Source organism: Pantherophis guttatus, chromosome 2 (genome assembly GCF_059756535.1).
Source record: "Pantherophis guttatus breed Tessera chromosome 2, ASM5975653v1, whole genome shotgun sequence".
In the NCBI taxonomy this organism is placed as follows: domain Eukaryota; kingdom Metazoa; phylum Chordata; class Lepidosauria; order Squamata; family Colubridae; genus Pantherophis; species Pantherophis guttatus.
Window position 1 is genome coordinate 30,490,774 of NC_142064.1, and position 16,764 is coordinate 30,507,537.

The 16,764-nt window shown below is 35.9% G+C and overlaps 1 protein-coding gene across 1 annotated transcript in view; it reads left to right on the forward strand.

The window, feature by feature from the left end:
• ZSWIM6 (zinc finger SWIM-type containing 6) overlaps positions 1-16,764 on the forward strand; it is a 103,547-nt gene that overhangs the window by 60,972 nt on the left and 25,811 nt on the right. Inside the window, exons 5-9 of the mRNA XM_034440961.3 lie at positions 8,655-8,834; positions 10,516-10,692; positions 10,931-11,077; positions 13,917-14,063; positions 15,576-15,836. Of these exons, the coding sequence (XP_034296852.2) occupies positions 8,655-8,834; positions 10,516-10,692; positions 10,931-11,077; positions 13,917-14,063; positions 15,576-15,836 (912 nt within the window). The remainder of the gene's footprint in view (positions 1-8,654; positions 8,835-10,515; positions 10,693-10,930; positions 11,078-13,916; positions 14,064-15,575; positions 15,837-16,764) is intronic.

Here is a 16,764-nt window from a genome sequence, read left to right on the forward strand (position 1 = left end):
TTTTCAGTCAATGTGGAGTTCCTGCAGAATGGGATCATGTTTAAAGATGTAACTTGGCAACAGTTTATACAATGGCCCATTCAGGCTCACTGGGAAACCATGCCAGAACAAAGCCAAACCAAAGCAAAACGTTATACTGAACCAAATAGCATAAACTAAAACAATAAATTAAAAATATAGATTTATAACAAAAATCACAAAAGTTACTGCACATTGAAGGGTCAAGCAATTAAAGCGGTTGAACATAGTTTAACAATTTAGCTGTGAAGTTCTTAGTTAAGAGAAGTCCATTCTCTTCTGAGCTATCACAACTATGAGTTAGTATAGGTCTTTTAGTGCACGGCATATAAAAACAGCAGTGCAAAGCTCATGTGAAACTGATTGTACAACAGACAGGAAGGAATTTACTCTTGTACAAGTCTGTTGCTGGAGCTTCCTTCCACCAGTGAGGAGAGCAAATCATTAAATTGAGCAAAGTTAAGGACTTTCTTGGGAGTTAGTAAAAGAATATTAACTAGAAATTGGCATGGGACAAATGTATCCTTAAAACGCATGAATTGCTATTGGGTATGTCCTTATAATTCTTAAGGCAGGCCCACTTCACCTATAATGCTAAATAGTATGTTAATGTTATATACTAAAACATGAGTTTATGTAATCTCCCTTATGATCTCATTCTTGGGACCTGGCTATTTACGAGACCGCCTTCTGCCACCGATAGCCTCCCATCGACCGGTACGCTCCTACAGAGAGGGGCTCCTCCGGGTGCCGTTGGCTAGGCAATGTCGGCTGACGACCCCCAGGGGGAGAGCATTCTCTGTGGGGGCCCCTACCCTCTGGAATGAGCTGCCCCAGGAGATTCGTAGGATTCACGACCTTCGTACCTTTCGTCGTGACCTAAAAACATTATTATTCCAACAAGCAGGGCTGGCCTAAATAATAATAATATTTTACTATTTTAATGGGTTGTTTTACTAGAGTTTTTTGGCCAATTTATTTAATTGTTTTAAATTGTTTTTAATTTTTATATTGTCATGGTTTTATTTTTGGCTGTACACCGCCTTGAGTCCTTCAGAAGAAGGGCGGTATAGAAATTCAATAAAATAAATAAATAAATTCTCCAGTATAATAATTAAAAAATGCTTTTTATTTCACTTTCAGTTAAACCACAAATATTTATGTTAAGACTAGATAAACTGTGGTTACATATTGTTTAAGGCAACCTGACCCACCCCAATATCTGTGAGCTTCATTCAGTAGGATCAGTGGTTGTGGAATGATAGCAGTTATCTTCCCCAAGACCGAAAACACCTGTTTTAAATGCTGAATTTTATAAATTTAATTGTTGCTTCTGTAAATACATTTAAGATATATATATACACAAACAGAGTGTATATCTGTGTATATACATATACACAGTTGCTAGTCTGGAACCCTTATTTTAAAAACAATATAAAAACTTAACAGTGGCTTAAGCCTGTTTTGAGCTGTGAATAATTATCTTTTGTATCTACTGAACATATTTGAGTGAAATTTGCTAGTTATCAGTGATTTCTCGCCATTAAAAACAATCTTAAGAGATTCCCCTCTTAAGATTGTGTGTGTGTGTATGTGCTGACCTTTTCTGAAAGATCTGGGCTTGTAGCAGCCTGGGCTATTATATAGATTTGTTATTCTGAGCCACACACAAAAATAATCTCTAGAAATGTAGGGAAAGCTTGAAGCTACAGGGGCAGAGAGCTGCTGTTCATCAAAGAGTACATTTTTGCTGAGCTGTGTTTATAGTAGGAATCCATAGTCAGTTTTGATTCTTTGTTATAATCATATCAAGAAATATATGTTGTCAAAGGACAATGCCACACCGACTGCACACACTACTTCAAAATATATAAAAGTCTTAAAGATCTTAGCTAATTATAGAAGACAAAGACAGGGCAAGATTTGAAACTGCCACCTTGTACAATCCTGAGTCTAATTAATAACTAGTCTCCTTTCTACATTGCTTCGAGGTTCACAAAAGAAAAATAAAATGTAAGCTGAATCTCTAGACAAGTGGACTGTTCAGATTGCATTTTGAATTAGTGAAAATTATTCCTCTGGGAATTAGCCCATAAACCCTTATCCAATATATCACAATTTCTTGAGCCATTACTGTTCCCTTTATTTTATTTTATTTTATTTTTTTGCCTTTTAAATATTTGCAGTTGATTATTTTTGGCTTGTCTCTCTAAGTATTTCCTATTGTTGTTTGATTGTTTACAAAGCTGAAGTAATCAACCAGTACACAAAACACTTCTCCCTGGTGTCTGGATTAAACTTCAAAGCCCCATTTCCTGTAATGGTATATCTACAATCATTAAAATACTTTTAACTAAAGCAAAATCTGAGTATACGTGTTGCTTTTGACATTGTTGTTGAGTTTTACGGAATGGAGCAGCCATTCCTTCTACACTAAGCAAATGAACTAAAATACAGCATGATAAATAATCTGAGGATTTGCTTTCATTGTAGCCTTATTCTCTCCCCCCCACCCCCACCCCCAGTATTTTCCTGCAAATGTAGGATCAACCAATTATTGATCCATTGGTTGCAACAAAAATTGACCCACCAGCTTGTTGTCTGAGCCTGACATTGTGTGCAGAGAAAGAATGAGTGGCCTAAAGTAATCCAGCTGGCTTTCATGCCTAAAGCAGGACTACATCTCAATCTCCTGGTTTTTAGCCCATGTCTTTACCACTAGACCAAATTGGATATTGTTGTAGCCTTATTGTACTATGAATAATTTGATATGAGGCCAAATAAAATTGAAATGGCATTGTATTGGCCTGAATAATGAAAAACAAATGTCACTTGAGTCACCACACCATCCAATTTAGAACATTTCTGGCTCACAATTAGTACAAGAAAGATACCTCAAGCCTAGAAAATAAAATTTTTAATTCTTTATTTGCCTTCTTTGCATTTTATATACACATATATACCACCTGAGTACTAGTTTTCATGGCCTTATTAAACCTCTGGACATACAGGTCTAAGTTGAAATGGAATGTTTTCTCGTAAAATAAAAAAAATTCTCAAGGAAATCTTTATCCTTGTGTTTCTTTGTTATATTTGTCTTCTTATCCCCTTACACAGAATGTAGCTTATGGACACTACATTGTTTTTCTTTGCCATAACTACTGCAAATAATCTATTACATTAATCAGCCTTCTAGTATGAAATGCACAGGGAGTGATTAAACTATCATACACAGTGAAGCACTTGTCAAAACCAATATATCAAAGTTTGAATCACAGGATGAATTAGAACAAGATAAAACATTCAGTAGTCCAAGAACTTCAGCACCTTGAGTACTATGAGAAGTTGAGTACTATTTAAGTGGTTTGGATTTTACTGAGGCTATGTTCATGAATAAAAGCTGGAACTCTCAAACTTGGTAGTATAGCCTCATATCCTAGAGAGAGTTCATGAATTAAACAGTACAAGAGTCTGTTCATGATGATACTGATCATTATCCATTGGGGATTTACTTTTAGCACTAATGAATCTCTAATGGGCTGAATTCGTTTTGGTAACAATTGGGAGTATTCATTTTTGAAGGAGGGAGGGATTTATTGAATAAGATCTAGGTTTTCCATTATAATAGGCAATATTTCCTTATTTTCTAAAATGTCATTTATATTTCACATCACCAAAAATACTTTTTTTTTGGCGCTTTCAAGACATTAATTCACAGTCTTTGGTTTCTAGTTTGGTGCCTTTAACCATTATACCAAATTGGCTGTCATTATTACCATGCTGGTGTGTTAAAAGATCTAGACCGGTTTAAAACTTAGATGTGTCATCAGGTGTGTACCTGATAAATATTCATCATCTTGATATTTTTCTAGTATCTGCCTCTGTAGCAGGCTGTGGTAAAATAACATTTTGAAAAAAATCTGCCATAGCAAAAGTTGTAGTTTGAATAAATTATGCAGCCTGAGTGCATTTTTGGACTAGTGAAAAAATATCTATGCTTTATAGAGAATTAAAAAATGGCTTAAACTTAACTCAGCATTTCATTATTAATATTTCCCCCATTAATATAGGATTTTAGGATGCATACTGACTGTATCATGCTCCATATTGCAGAATAATAATGTTCTACTACTACTTGTCCCTAATATGTAAAGAGCTTCTTTAAGACTAGTGGATTATATGGAGGTGAGCTTATGTTATGGAATATTTGTTCTTTTTTTGGATGATGTACTTGTTCTAGTTGCATTTCTTTTTTTAAAGAACTAGATTAGATTTACAATTTAGAGGCCACCTGACTACTAATAACTGTGGGCAGCTTTCATTTAAAAAACTAGGAACAAGTATAACAAAAGAGACAACTCATGCGCAAGCCCAATGATAAACATGTAAACCATACCCTGATAGGGGCTCAACCAACACTCTGCTCCAAAGCTGGGAGAGCAGCAAATATTTAATAGCTTTCGGAACTTCATCGGACTGGGAGCTATTCAGATCTTTTGGGAGATATTATTCCAGAGGGCAGGCTTATTATTATAAGCTCTAACTCTCAGCAGTGTACAGCAGCATAGCATAAACAGCATAAACACATACTAAATTAAAAATAGTAATAAAAAAATTCATTGGCACCTAACCTAAGTATCAAACAACCGGGAATAACTAACCCCCAAAAGCCTTATTTATTTATTTTTAATTTAAATTAGTTTAATTTGATTAATAATTAAAAAACTTCAAAACGAACTCTAGGGTGTACCTCTATAATAAACCATAAAAACACATTACAGAACAAAACAAGATGGGATTCAGTTACTTTGTAAAAAAACAGGGAAAAAAGACATCCAGTGTGGAGGTCCATGTGTCTTAACCCAACCCCTAAGAGAATAGCCAGGTGTTCATCCTTAAGGAATGCTAACAGAACGAGAGACTGATAGATTGATTGATAGATTGACTGACTTTCTTTCTGGATTTATGTGGCCACTCTAGGAAGCTCAAAAAAAATCCATAAAAACAAACAAAACTATCCTTACTCTGAGATGCAAGTCCAAGCAGCCTCCTAGCTCAATCTCAATCTCATAGTAATTTTGGGGGGAAGAGCCAGGTCTTCATGGTTCTTTAGAAGGCTAAAAAGATAAAGATCCCTCAGATCTCAGGTGAGAGGCACCAAGAAGCAGACATCTGAGATCCCATCATGTGGTAACATTTAAAGGGGGGGGGGACCTGGAATATATCACTGTATCTAACCTAATAGGATGTGCAGATACCCTCAGGGAGAGGTAGTTCCACAAACAGATATGGATTCAGGGGAATTTCATTCCTGAAAGTAGGTGCCTATGGAAAAGTTTTGAATTCAATGTACTGAATTTGTAAGGCTAACCAAATTAAGAAAGCAACCCTATTAAAAAATGTCATAATAGGTGCCAATCACTCTCCAAGGAAGTTTGTCATGGAGAAATGTTATGCTTCAGTTGTCCCTCCTGTCACCTAGCATATCCATCCGAAATGAGAATACAAGATGGACTAAACTCCATATGGAAGAAGGGATCCTGGGAGTATCTAGGAGCCAAACCCTGTAGCCAAATCTTTATTTCATTTATTTTTATTTAATTAATGCTATGTTTCATTTACTCTTTAATCTAAGTACATCTTCTTTTATTTTTTCCTCGATAACTCTATTGGTGATCTTTGGATGGGAGGAAGAGATGTAAATTAACTGAGATAATTCTTTTTTATTGCAAGCCAAGTATCCTAATGTGTGTCTATAGAGATTCCCAATCATCGAGGTCATGGTTGTCTCAAAGGGGCTTTTTCCAAAAGGCAAATGGACTTGCTTGGTTTTTTTCTTTTTCCTTTGAAAGTATTTTGCTTCTCATCTAACAAGCTTCTTCAGTTCAGAACTGAAGAAACTTTTTGGGTGAAAAGCGAAACGTTTTCAGAGGAAAAAGCCAAGAAATTCCAGTTGCCTTTTGGAAAAAGCGTCTTTGGGATATCTTAATGTTTATAGGTAACAATTATTAATCATAATACAGGGACTGCATATATGCTTAATAGCTTATATTCATGGTGGAGAAATGTATGCATATTGTTAACAGTGCCTACTGCTAATATAACACAGGACTTTAATAATGCCACCATGTAGTTATTTGTTTAAGTAATAATATAAGAAGAAACTTCTATCTGATTACTGATTATATTCTGTTTGTCTGAAGGGGATAAAACATTAGGGTCCAATAGGTTTTGTAATATCTGTATTGAAACAAGAGGTTTGATGAAGAAAAGCCACCTCTAATTCAGAGCAAGATAATGATTGTGAAACTAGAATTGACAATACCTCACTAAGATGTGACAGTTTTAATAGTCTTTCTCTTGTGTGAAATTAATACCAAATTGCAGTTGCAGCATGATGAGTCTTCCAATTATCTTCAGGGAAATATGGAATTTGCATATTGATTTATGATATGTGTTTATCTTTGTGCCAGGAAAATCTCTTAGCAGGTTGAGTTGCAGTAATATTAAGAAAAAGTACTATACATACTGTATATGTGTATATGCCTTATATAACCAAGCTTGGGTCTGGATTAATTTTCTGTGCTCTTGAATTGGTTTTACAGAGTTATATTAAAAATAAGGAGGAATTACCATTTGGCTTTATCACTGCATCCTTGTTTTTAAAAAATGCCAAAATGCACAGAAATTGAACAGCTATCGTTTATTGATGAAAAAATACATGGGCTGAATTTACCAGTTGCTCATCACCAAGAACAGGGGGAAAAAACCCTTTTCAACTGTCATAGACCAAACCATCTTGAAATCATGGACTGCAATATTTAATATAAAAACTGATCTGATTACACGATGAGTGTGGTCACATTGCACATTTGGGCAGGATTGTTTTGGTGGGGGAATGAATGTGAAAGCTTTCTTTGTTTTAATTATATGGCTACTTTACGGTTTACACTCATTCATGGGATTGTCAATTCAAAATGGCAAGAGAGGGCTCCAAAAGTCATATTTTAGAGCCACTCGTTGCCCACCACCATGGTGCCATGTTCATTCAAAATATTAAGGAAAAACTATGACTTCATGCAGTGCACAAGACCAGTCTGTCTTAGTGCAGATCTGTGAATGCATATTTCAGTAAATATGTTTCTCTCTCAATGGTGGAACAATAGCAGGCATTTTCTGTGTTAAACATCTACCAGCTTCTCTAGGAAGCAAATGCTGTACATTTTATACAATAAAGATAAAAAAGGAAGGCTAGTATGAGCTTTTGGCTTGATTCGTTTTGCTGCTACTAACAAAATAATACTTTCCAAATTGTTGAGAAATAACAAAATAATTTCAACTGCTTTTGAAGATTGGAATAGTGCATTTGGCATAGATTGTGGCTTAGTTGCAGATTCCCATTTGCATTCTTTACCAGTCATATTCAGTTGCATGTCTTTTCTGAAAGGCTGTCATTCATTTTTAACAGATTCTGAAGGTCTCTGTAATATATAAAACTCTTCCTTGATGAACAAATGAAGTGTTGCTAAATAGTACTTGTAGATGTCTTCACTGTGCTTGTCAAGAGTCTGCAACATAGCCGATTTTAAGGGCGATATCTTTATATTTAAAAATGTTCCAACAGTTCCTGATTTATTCATGTCTCGATTAGCATGCAGTGTCAGAGATAGAGGTCCTGGATTGGTTCAGACTTAAATGTCAGCAGAAAATTAGATCTGTAAATTTCAATGAAGGATTTCTCATACATAATTGCAGCAGTATTTATGAAGTATATTTCTGTCCTTGGTTAACAAAAGGCAAAAAATAATTGCAAAAAATCAGAAGTTGCTTATTCTCCCTTGTGTTATGCAGAGAAGTATAGAACATCTGCACACTAGATTTGAAAATAAAAATCAGTATAGAATTGATAGAAAATAAAGATCAATATAGAATAGTGAGAATCAAACATTTTCAGACATTTTAAACAAGCTGGGAGGGAGGAGCGGAGGGGATGTAAAATTTGAATTGTTGGCAGTTCACTTGCAATGATTTTAGGGGTGCTTTAGCTGGAAGATGTCTCACATGCAAATCCAGGTAGGGGGTTCCTTTGTGTGGCACATGCTTATAAAAAATAAAATAAAAATGTATTTATTTATAAGAAATAAAAATAATAATCCATATTTAAAGAACATTGCATTGAGCATTCATTTCAAATTATCTATTTTTATTTATTTATTTTAGCATAGTCCACAAAGATCAAATTCATTGACTGTATGTTGAAGATCACTTAATGCATGCTTTTATTGGTAAACAAACTATTGGATTTTTTTGCATATGTAGATCATCACCTTTGTTTACCTTTATATTTGTTTGCATAACAGATTTCTTTCAATGTGCTTATTTTCAAGTTGATTTCTTTTGATTAATTTGTTTGGTTTTTGTTGTATGCTGGCTTGAGTCACTTGTTTATATAATGGGGGAGGGATTATATAAATTAGATAAATAAGATAAAATTTCCTGCAAGCTCTCAAGGGTGCCTTTTGCATGGGCTGCTACAGAGCTTTGTTATTGCATCCATTTTAAAAACCTGTATGCATAGTTCTTTTCATAACTTTCAAGGTATCTAGCCGAACTGGATATTGTCTGTCTCTCTGTAGGTGCTCTTTGGATGTGCATAGTATTAAATCCCCATTGCAAGGTGGAACAGAAGGCCAGTTGGCTGAAACAGCTTAAGAAATGGAACAGTGTTGATGTGTGTCCCTGGGAAGACGGGAACCATGGAAATGATTTGCCAAGTCTAACCAATGCTCTGCCTCAGGGTGCAAATGGAATACAAGGTAAACTTTGATTTGATTTAATTGAAGATGCTGTGCCTTTACCATTTTGTAAAAGCATAATAATATTAACAGCACCAACCCTCAACCAACCCATGAAACCCCCTCCACCAGCAGTTCACCTCCCAATGACACTGACCTGATGTAACCTCCCTATCACAAGACCCATCACAAGACACTCTGATGACTCACACTTGACCCTCACTTGACACACCCACACCTTGAAGCCCTTATAAACAGAAGAACACTGACATCCCCTAAACTCGGCTGAAGATGTTACCTAGCCTGCTAATGAAATGTTTGGAAACCAACCCACAAGCTTGGAGAACGAACCTTCACCTTCACAGCATAATAATATCCTAATACTAGTGTTCTGGATTTTTCAAGCCTTTGGTTAAAAAAAAAAAAAAGATTAACTAAAAGATGGTTTGTTTGTGAAGTGTACATGCTTTGCTGGCTATATGTATGTATAGTCACTGACAACACCTCAAGACATTTTCAGTAATGTGAGTCATGTTATTTTCTCTTGGTCATTTCAAGGACTGTATTTCAGCTAATAGAATGTTGGGTTGACATTTAGTTCTGAATTGCTTTTCATTGTGTAGATGTCCTTCCAATGTAAACACAGTATGCTGCACTAAATGGGAACTGCGCGTATTTAAATTGTTGGGAAATGTTTCATGGAAATGTTTTAAATCGAACACTTCCCCCAAAATCAATATATAAAATACCAGTATTTTTATATCATGATGTATATGTTGGTGCCTTATAAAAACGGATGAAAGTAGTTAGTTTGAGGCTAATGCCTATAGGTCATTTCCTTGTTCAAATGTTGTACTAAGCAGCCCTGTTTCTCAGCTTCTGCCAATACCGTAGTATTTGTGTTGAAGCATTCAGTCCATAATTACTTTAGTATATTTTTCTCAGATCACTCACACTATTTCATTTAATTTGCTAACCTTCCCTGCTATGTGACACCCCCAACAAAAATTACTTCAGGATGTCGACAGTACTACTGCAGTTTCTAACAGATTAAAATTATAATTGCAGGGAGAGCATCTTCCAGCTACTTAAAACCACATTGCAAATTCCTGGTTGTGTGGTATGAAGGGGTGCAGTTAAATGCCAAGTTAGCATTTAAATGCCAAGTTGGCATTGTACAGTAAAAAGAAAACTCTGTATCTCAGCAGCTTTTGTATTAATTTAAATCTGTATGTCCTTGGTATGAATCTTCAACCCCTCCTCTATCAAAGAAATGATTATCTTTGTATATCTATAATTGTTCCTGCTTGAAATTGAATATGAAATATACATTGTTTATGTGTGTGGTTTGAAGCGATGGTGCAAACTAATCATTTGTAGGCTAATTGTATCATAATCATAAAACTCGAATATTGTTTCCAGCTCAGTCTTAACTGAGCTTGGTGAATTGATTGTATAAAGCAAACTATTCAAAGTTTCATGATCCCCAGATGTTGACTGGAAATTGTGAGAGTTAAGTCATTGGAGGAAACCACTTGGAGGAAAGTTGATGTAGGGTAACTTTGGTTCCATTCAAAGTTATGAAATATATGTGAAAATGATGTTAATAAGAGAGAATGGAAAGGAGGAGATGAATGTGGGAGGTTTGGGGCCATATGAACATTTAAAAATATATAATTCTTTGAACTCTTTGGGCTGGCAGATTCATCAAACAGGTCTCACCGGACAGTGTTCACACGAGCTATTGAGGCATGCGATCTCCATTGGCAGGACAGTCACTTACAGCACATTATTAACAGTGATCTGTATACCAACTACTGTTACCATGAAGAAGCTCAAAACTCGCTCTTTGATTCTCATGGATGGCCCCTCTGGCATGGTAAGTGGCTTAGCAGGAAATACATGTCCCTGATTTCAATGCTTTCTTTTTGTTGTTGTTGTTGTTGAAGAGAAAAGACAGAAACATCTGGTGAGAACAACAGAGCTTTCTTTCAGATGGGCTACTCGGTTGCTTCCCCCACCCCCTGTAGATTCCTAAAATCATTTAATGGTCTTTTGTATTGGGGTTATTCCAGACACCAATAGACTTAACAATGCCTTCCCTTTCTCTTTGTCAGAGCATGTGCCTACAGCTTGTGCACGAGTAGACGCACTCCGATCTCATGGCTACCCAAGAGAAGCACTGCGGCTGGCAATTGCTATTGTTAATACTCTAAGGAGACAGCAGCAGAAGCAACAGGAAATGTTCCGGTTCCAGAAGAAAGGTAAATGTGGGCAGGAGGAAAGGCCAAAGGACATAGCATGGTGAGAAAAAGTCTGAAATGAGACTAAGAATAAGCAAGTGATGGTTGAACGTATAGCACTGCAGGTTTGCAGTGACAGTAGCAGGGGGCGGGGGTGGGTGGGTGGGTGGTAAAAGCCAGTTCATTGCCAAATGTCTGATAGGAATAAAGCTGCTTCTCTGTATCTCTCAGTAACACAACAGTACAAAGAGTTCTTTCATTCTTTTCTTTTAATCTTAAATTCAAAGTGCAGAATGTTACAGGGAAAGTATTCCTGAAACAAGCTAGTTATAATGGATCTAATTGTAAAATAGCAGAACCATCATCTACACTCTTCTTCAGGGCTTTTTTTTTTAATACGGATTTATTTAGGTGGGTAGTTAAGATTATTCATTTAACAGTTTAAAAATATGATTGTGGGACGTGACTGAATCCATAAATCATACGGATTCTTGCTTGAGTTCTGAGAAAGTTGCCTCCTGTACTGTCTAAGGAGATTCTCAGTCATCCAGGTCATGGTTGTCCCAAAGATGCTTTTTTCCAAGGGGCAATTGGACTTTCTGGTTTTTCTTTGATCCAAGAAGCGAAATGTCTTCAAAGAAAAATGAGAAAGTCCAGTTGCCTCTTGGAAAAAGCACCTTTGGGACACTCACGTAAGCTGAGCAAAAAATAAATAAAAAATAAAAATCTGGGTTTGTGAAAGCATGGTCAGTTTACTGTCTTTGTTAGTACATTGCTCACTCACTCATAAGTGGACATAATATACAAGTGTCCTTGGATAAAAAGATAAGATCTCTGCCCTCTCCCTGAAAGTATTATGTGTAGTGAAGCTCATTCCCATGTTTCTGTATTGATTGTAGTTCAGATGTAGATTCTTTCTCTTTTTTTGAGAGAGTGTCAATCAACACTGGGTGAGGTCTTGTAAGTCCAAGAGATGGGATATAACTCAGTTTTGAATAACACCCCATCTACAAAATCAGAAATCTACCAAATAAGGATTCTTGTTTATAGGGAAAATGGAAATAAAGCTGCTTTTGAAAACTGAAGAGGATGTGTATAATACTATTAATATAGTACAGAGAAAAAATAGGGTGATGTATATGATGTAGCCCTTCTGTACATTTTTACATATCTGCAGAAGATTAGGCAGATATATAAGGGTTGTTTTTGTAGGCTTGTTCACTTTTGCAATGACCCCCTTTTCCCCCATAATGTGGACAGCATTGGGTGGAACTGCTTGGAGACATAAGACAGAGCCCTTAAGATTTTGCTTGAAGACTTCAGTGCTAGAGCACCTGCCACTCATTCAGATGTTTGCTTGAATGTCTAGAAAGCTAAAAGTGGGGAGAGTACTTGCTGTGGACATAGCCACTTTTGTGTCTTTCTCTAGCTTCCACTCATTCAGGTGAGAGGTCTGTGATGATCTGTATTCATGTTGGCTTGTAATAAGGCCATATGGCAGTGTGACCAAGAGACCAGCTTTATTCCAGACTTATAAAAACTGAACACAAGTATATCCGCCTCTCAAACTTCTCACCTGAATACATGGAGGTTAAAGACAGTAAGGCTGGAGCTGTGTTCATGGGCTTCATTCTTTCTGCAACTAAACTTTTCTATAGATTGCTGTGAACCTCAAGCAAAAAATATATAGGAGCTGCTTGAGCTTAGTAACTTATCTGTAGTATCCCTTATTACTGTTCCATTTGCTGCTGTTGCCTCCAGTTCTCTTCCCTTTAAGTAGAATTAAAATTTGTTTTAGTATTTCCTGGAATCTTGAGTAGATAGTCAACTCTCTGCAGATTGGTGGGGGCTCAGGAAGTGGTTGTTGTCATTTACTGGCAGTGAATTATCCATAATGTATCTCTTCTATTCCATGTGACACAAATTCTCATGGAAGTTACCCATTCAAATATTTGGTGTCTTGGTTTCAGTTCTAAAGAATTCTTAATTAAAATAGTGGCCTTTTTTTATATATGGAGAAACTAAAATATCTCTTCTGTGAATAACACAAAAGCTTCCTGTTTATAAATTCTGTAGAAATAGCCCTAAAAATAGTTTGGATAAACTTTTAACAACAACAACAGTAAAACCTTTAGACAGCTTTTATTGTTGTTGTTCATAGAGTCAGCCTTTCTGATTCCTAGGAAATGAGATCTTGCTTTATCCTGATTATTTCTAACTGACTAGGGTTCCTCTTCATTGCTGAAATTTGAAAAAGCTAAGCAATGCTATAGTTAATTAAAATTTCAATTATGGCATTGCCGTATTTCATTCATTGTGAACCTTTGATGGGCATTTTAGAGATCTGAATTTGGATTCTGTCTCCTTTATGGCCACTCATTCCTAGGTTTAGTTTTCCTGATTTGGAAAAGTCTAACTTGGGTCAGCAACCTGTGGCTCTGGAGCCACATGTGGCTCTTTCACCTCTCTGCTGTGGCTCCCTGTCACTCAAAATATGTGTCACAACCGCCAATGTGTGACATCCACCGGCATGTGATTTATTGAGCTTTTCAACCCCTGATAGGCCAACCATGGATAAATCCAATTCAGAAGAAAACAGAACCTTTAATTCAACTACATATGCTAGTTTTGTGGCCGTTCAAGAAATAGTCAGACACAGGAAGGATTTTGTGGCTCCTGGTGTTTTCTTTTCTATGGGAAATGGGTCCAAATGGCTCTTTGGGTATTTAAGGTTGCAGACCTCTGGTCTAACTGATAAGAAAAAGAAATACATGTGATCTCCATTTTAAAATTCTGTAAAGAATATCAATACAATTATTATCATATAATCAATATGTGTGCTTGTTTTTCTTTTATGTAGAACTTCTTCACAAAGGTGTTACCTCTATTACAAATCTAGAAGGTTGGGTTGGGCATCCATTGGACCCAATTGGCACTCTTTTCAGTAGCCTTATGGAAGCCTGCAGGGTGGATGATGAAAGCTTCCATGTGTTCTCAGATTTCACAGGTAAAATCTTATCTTATACCAGCTGTGTATGCGGATTCAGCATTTTAAAACAAGTTGCATTTTATTATTTATTGCTTGTTAAGTAAAGAACTAGTTTGGGAACTGTTAGCAGTGAGTTTGAGCCAAAATATTTCATAATTAAAACATTCCTTGATACAGGGATATTGAAAATGCTTAAGAAAGGGAAATTCAGGAAACAGAAATTTGTTCTAAGTGATCAGTGGTTTATCTTACTGACTGAATGTAGCAATCTGCCTTATAGCGAGAGAGGTATAAGTTCACTCACCTAATGCCTTCCAAATGTGTCGGTACCCAGCTAACGTGGCTGAAAAGATTTCAGGGAGTTATAACCCCAGCAAATCTGTAGAATACCAATATAAGGAAGAATGTATGTAGAGAATCCTTTTTCAATTTAGGATGTCTGGGATTGAATTTGGGACCTTTTCTGAATTCAGAGCATGTGGTCTTTATTACTTGACTTGATATTAAGAATATTAATAACATTGCATTTCATGTTCAACTGTTCATATTATAAATTATTTATAATTTATTTTCATTTTAAATTATTTAATATAATTTATTTATATTAAACATTTGCATAGCTGCCCCATCTTATATTGAAGTCTGGGTAGTCCCAAAATGATTCTTTCTACTTTGCTACTATATAATACTATACTAGTATTTAGTATTTATACTTTAGTCAGTATTGTTATCGTGCATATTGCAGATGAAAGATGGCAAAGAATATGAAACAGAGGTTTCCTTAAGACCATATAGTGAGCTCATGACAGAAATAAGGATTTCCTAATTCATTGTTCAGTCTTTTGCTGTTTTATATTTCGGCTTTCAATAGACAGCATTTGACTCCTATTCAATGGCTAAGACGTTGAACTTGTCGATCGAAAGGTCGGCAGTTCAACGGTTCGAATCCCTAGTGCCGCATGACAGGGTGAGCTCACGTTTCTGCCAACCTAGCAGTTCGAAAGCACGGACAACACTGGCTCTTCGGCTTTGAGACAGAGATGAGCACCGCCCCTTAGAGTCGGGAATGACTAGCACATATGTGCGAAGGGAACCTTTACCTTTACCTTTACCTTTACAAATCACTATGAATACATTTTACTTGCTATTTTGTATGTTTCAAAGTTTTATGTTCTGAGTGGCTTATATAGTAAGACAGGATTCATGTATCACACCTAAGCCATCTTTTATTTATTTATGGTTTATTGGATAAAACATAATTGACTTGGTTAATGTTACATTATATGACACAAGCCATGATTTACAAACTATATTGGCTATATAGAATATAGCCATAGAAAATGCTGGAGCAAAAACAAATATTTGGCTTAGTATGATGTATAAAGTAGACCTAAAATGTAACCATTCCAGTTTTTGCTACCTTTATAGGAAGCTTATGAATGACAAAGGATAGGCATAAACAAGTATATAATTTCAGAGAAACCATTTTCAGTGGCTTTATTGTTTTTACTTTGTAACTTTTTGTTCCAGAGAACATGGGCCCATGCAAATCTCTGGAATACTATCACTTGCCTACCCACAAATTCTTAGAAGAAGGAGAATCTTACTTAACACTAGCAGTGGAAGTGGCATTAATAGGATTGGGTCAGCAGAGGATAATGCCTGATGGCTTGTATGCGCAAGAGAAGGTTTGTCGAAATGAGGAACAGCTAATTTCCAAGCTACACGAAATAGAATTGGATGACACTCTGGTGAAGATTTTCCAAAAGCAAGCAGTCTTCCTATTAGAAGGTAGCTGATTATTGATGATTACTTTCTTTCTTAACAGCTTTTAACAAAAGTAGAAGGCTGGTTCCTAAGTAAGTTCATTTCATAATCAACAAGCTCTTACAAATCTAATGACTGTTTAGAGAGCTTCTAACTATTCCCAGTCTACGTATTTAAATATTGCACATATGAAGAGATGGTTATCCTTGACTCTACAGAATGGAAATTAAAATAGGTTTGTTTATCTTGTTGTAATTCTAGCTATTTTAGGCGAGCATGGAAAATTTCAATCTCACACGTGAGATTACGAAATTCTTGCAGTCATCACTACCGCTTTCAAGTGAAACTTAAAACACATACAGTTAGGCTTTCTCTGGTCGTGGAGATTCTCAATCTTCCAAGTCATGGTTGTTCCAAAAGTGCTTTTTCCAAAAAACAAAAACTTTCTTGGATTTTTTTCCTTTGAAAACATTTTGCTTCTTATCCAAGAAGTTTGTTTCTCTAGTCAAGCATTTCTATGACCATCTTATGTGGAACTTCACCCAGAAGTATATGGAGAATTTTGTAATGTTTGAAAGTAACTTTTATTAGTGGAGTTTTTCCGGAAGCAAATATTACCTAAACTAAGAAAGGTGGATAATACTTGAAACTTTGTGAGAATTAAAATGCACTTCATGGATAAGATAACAAATACAAAAAGTAAAGTAAAGTAAATATAAGCGTGGGCAACTTTCTTACCTTTCCAAAAAAAACCCAAACCCAAAACATTTTCTGTAGATAAGTACAAGAATCAGAAGTCAGGTATTACATTTCTTAGAGGAACCTGGAGCAGTAACAAGGATAGGGCTTGTATCAATTTTTAGAGACCTCTGACCTAATCTTAGTATTGCCTAAATGTAGGGCAGAGAGCCCTGAGAACTGTATTTATTCTACTTAGGCTTGTTGCTTGAGT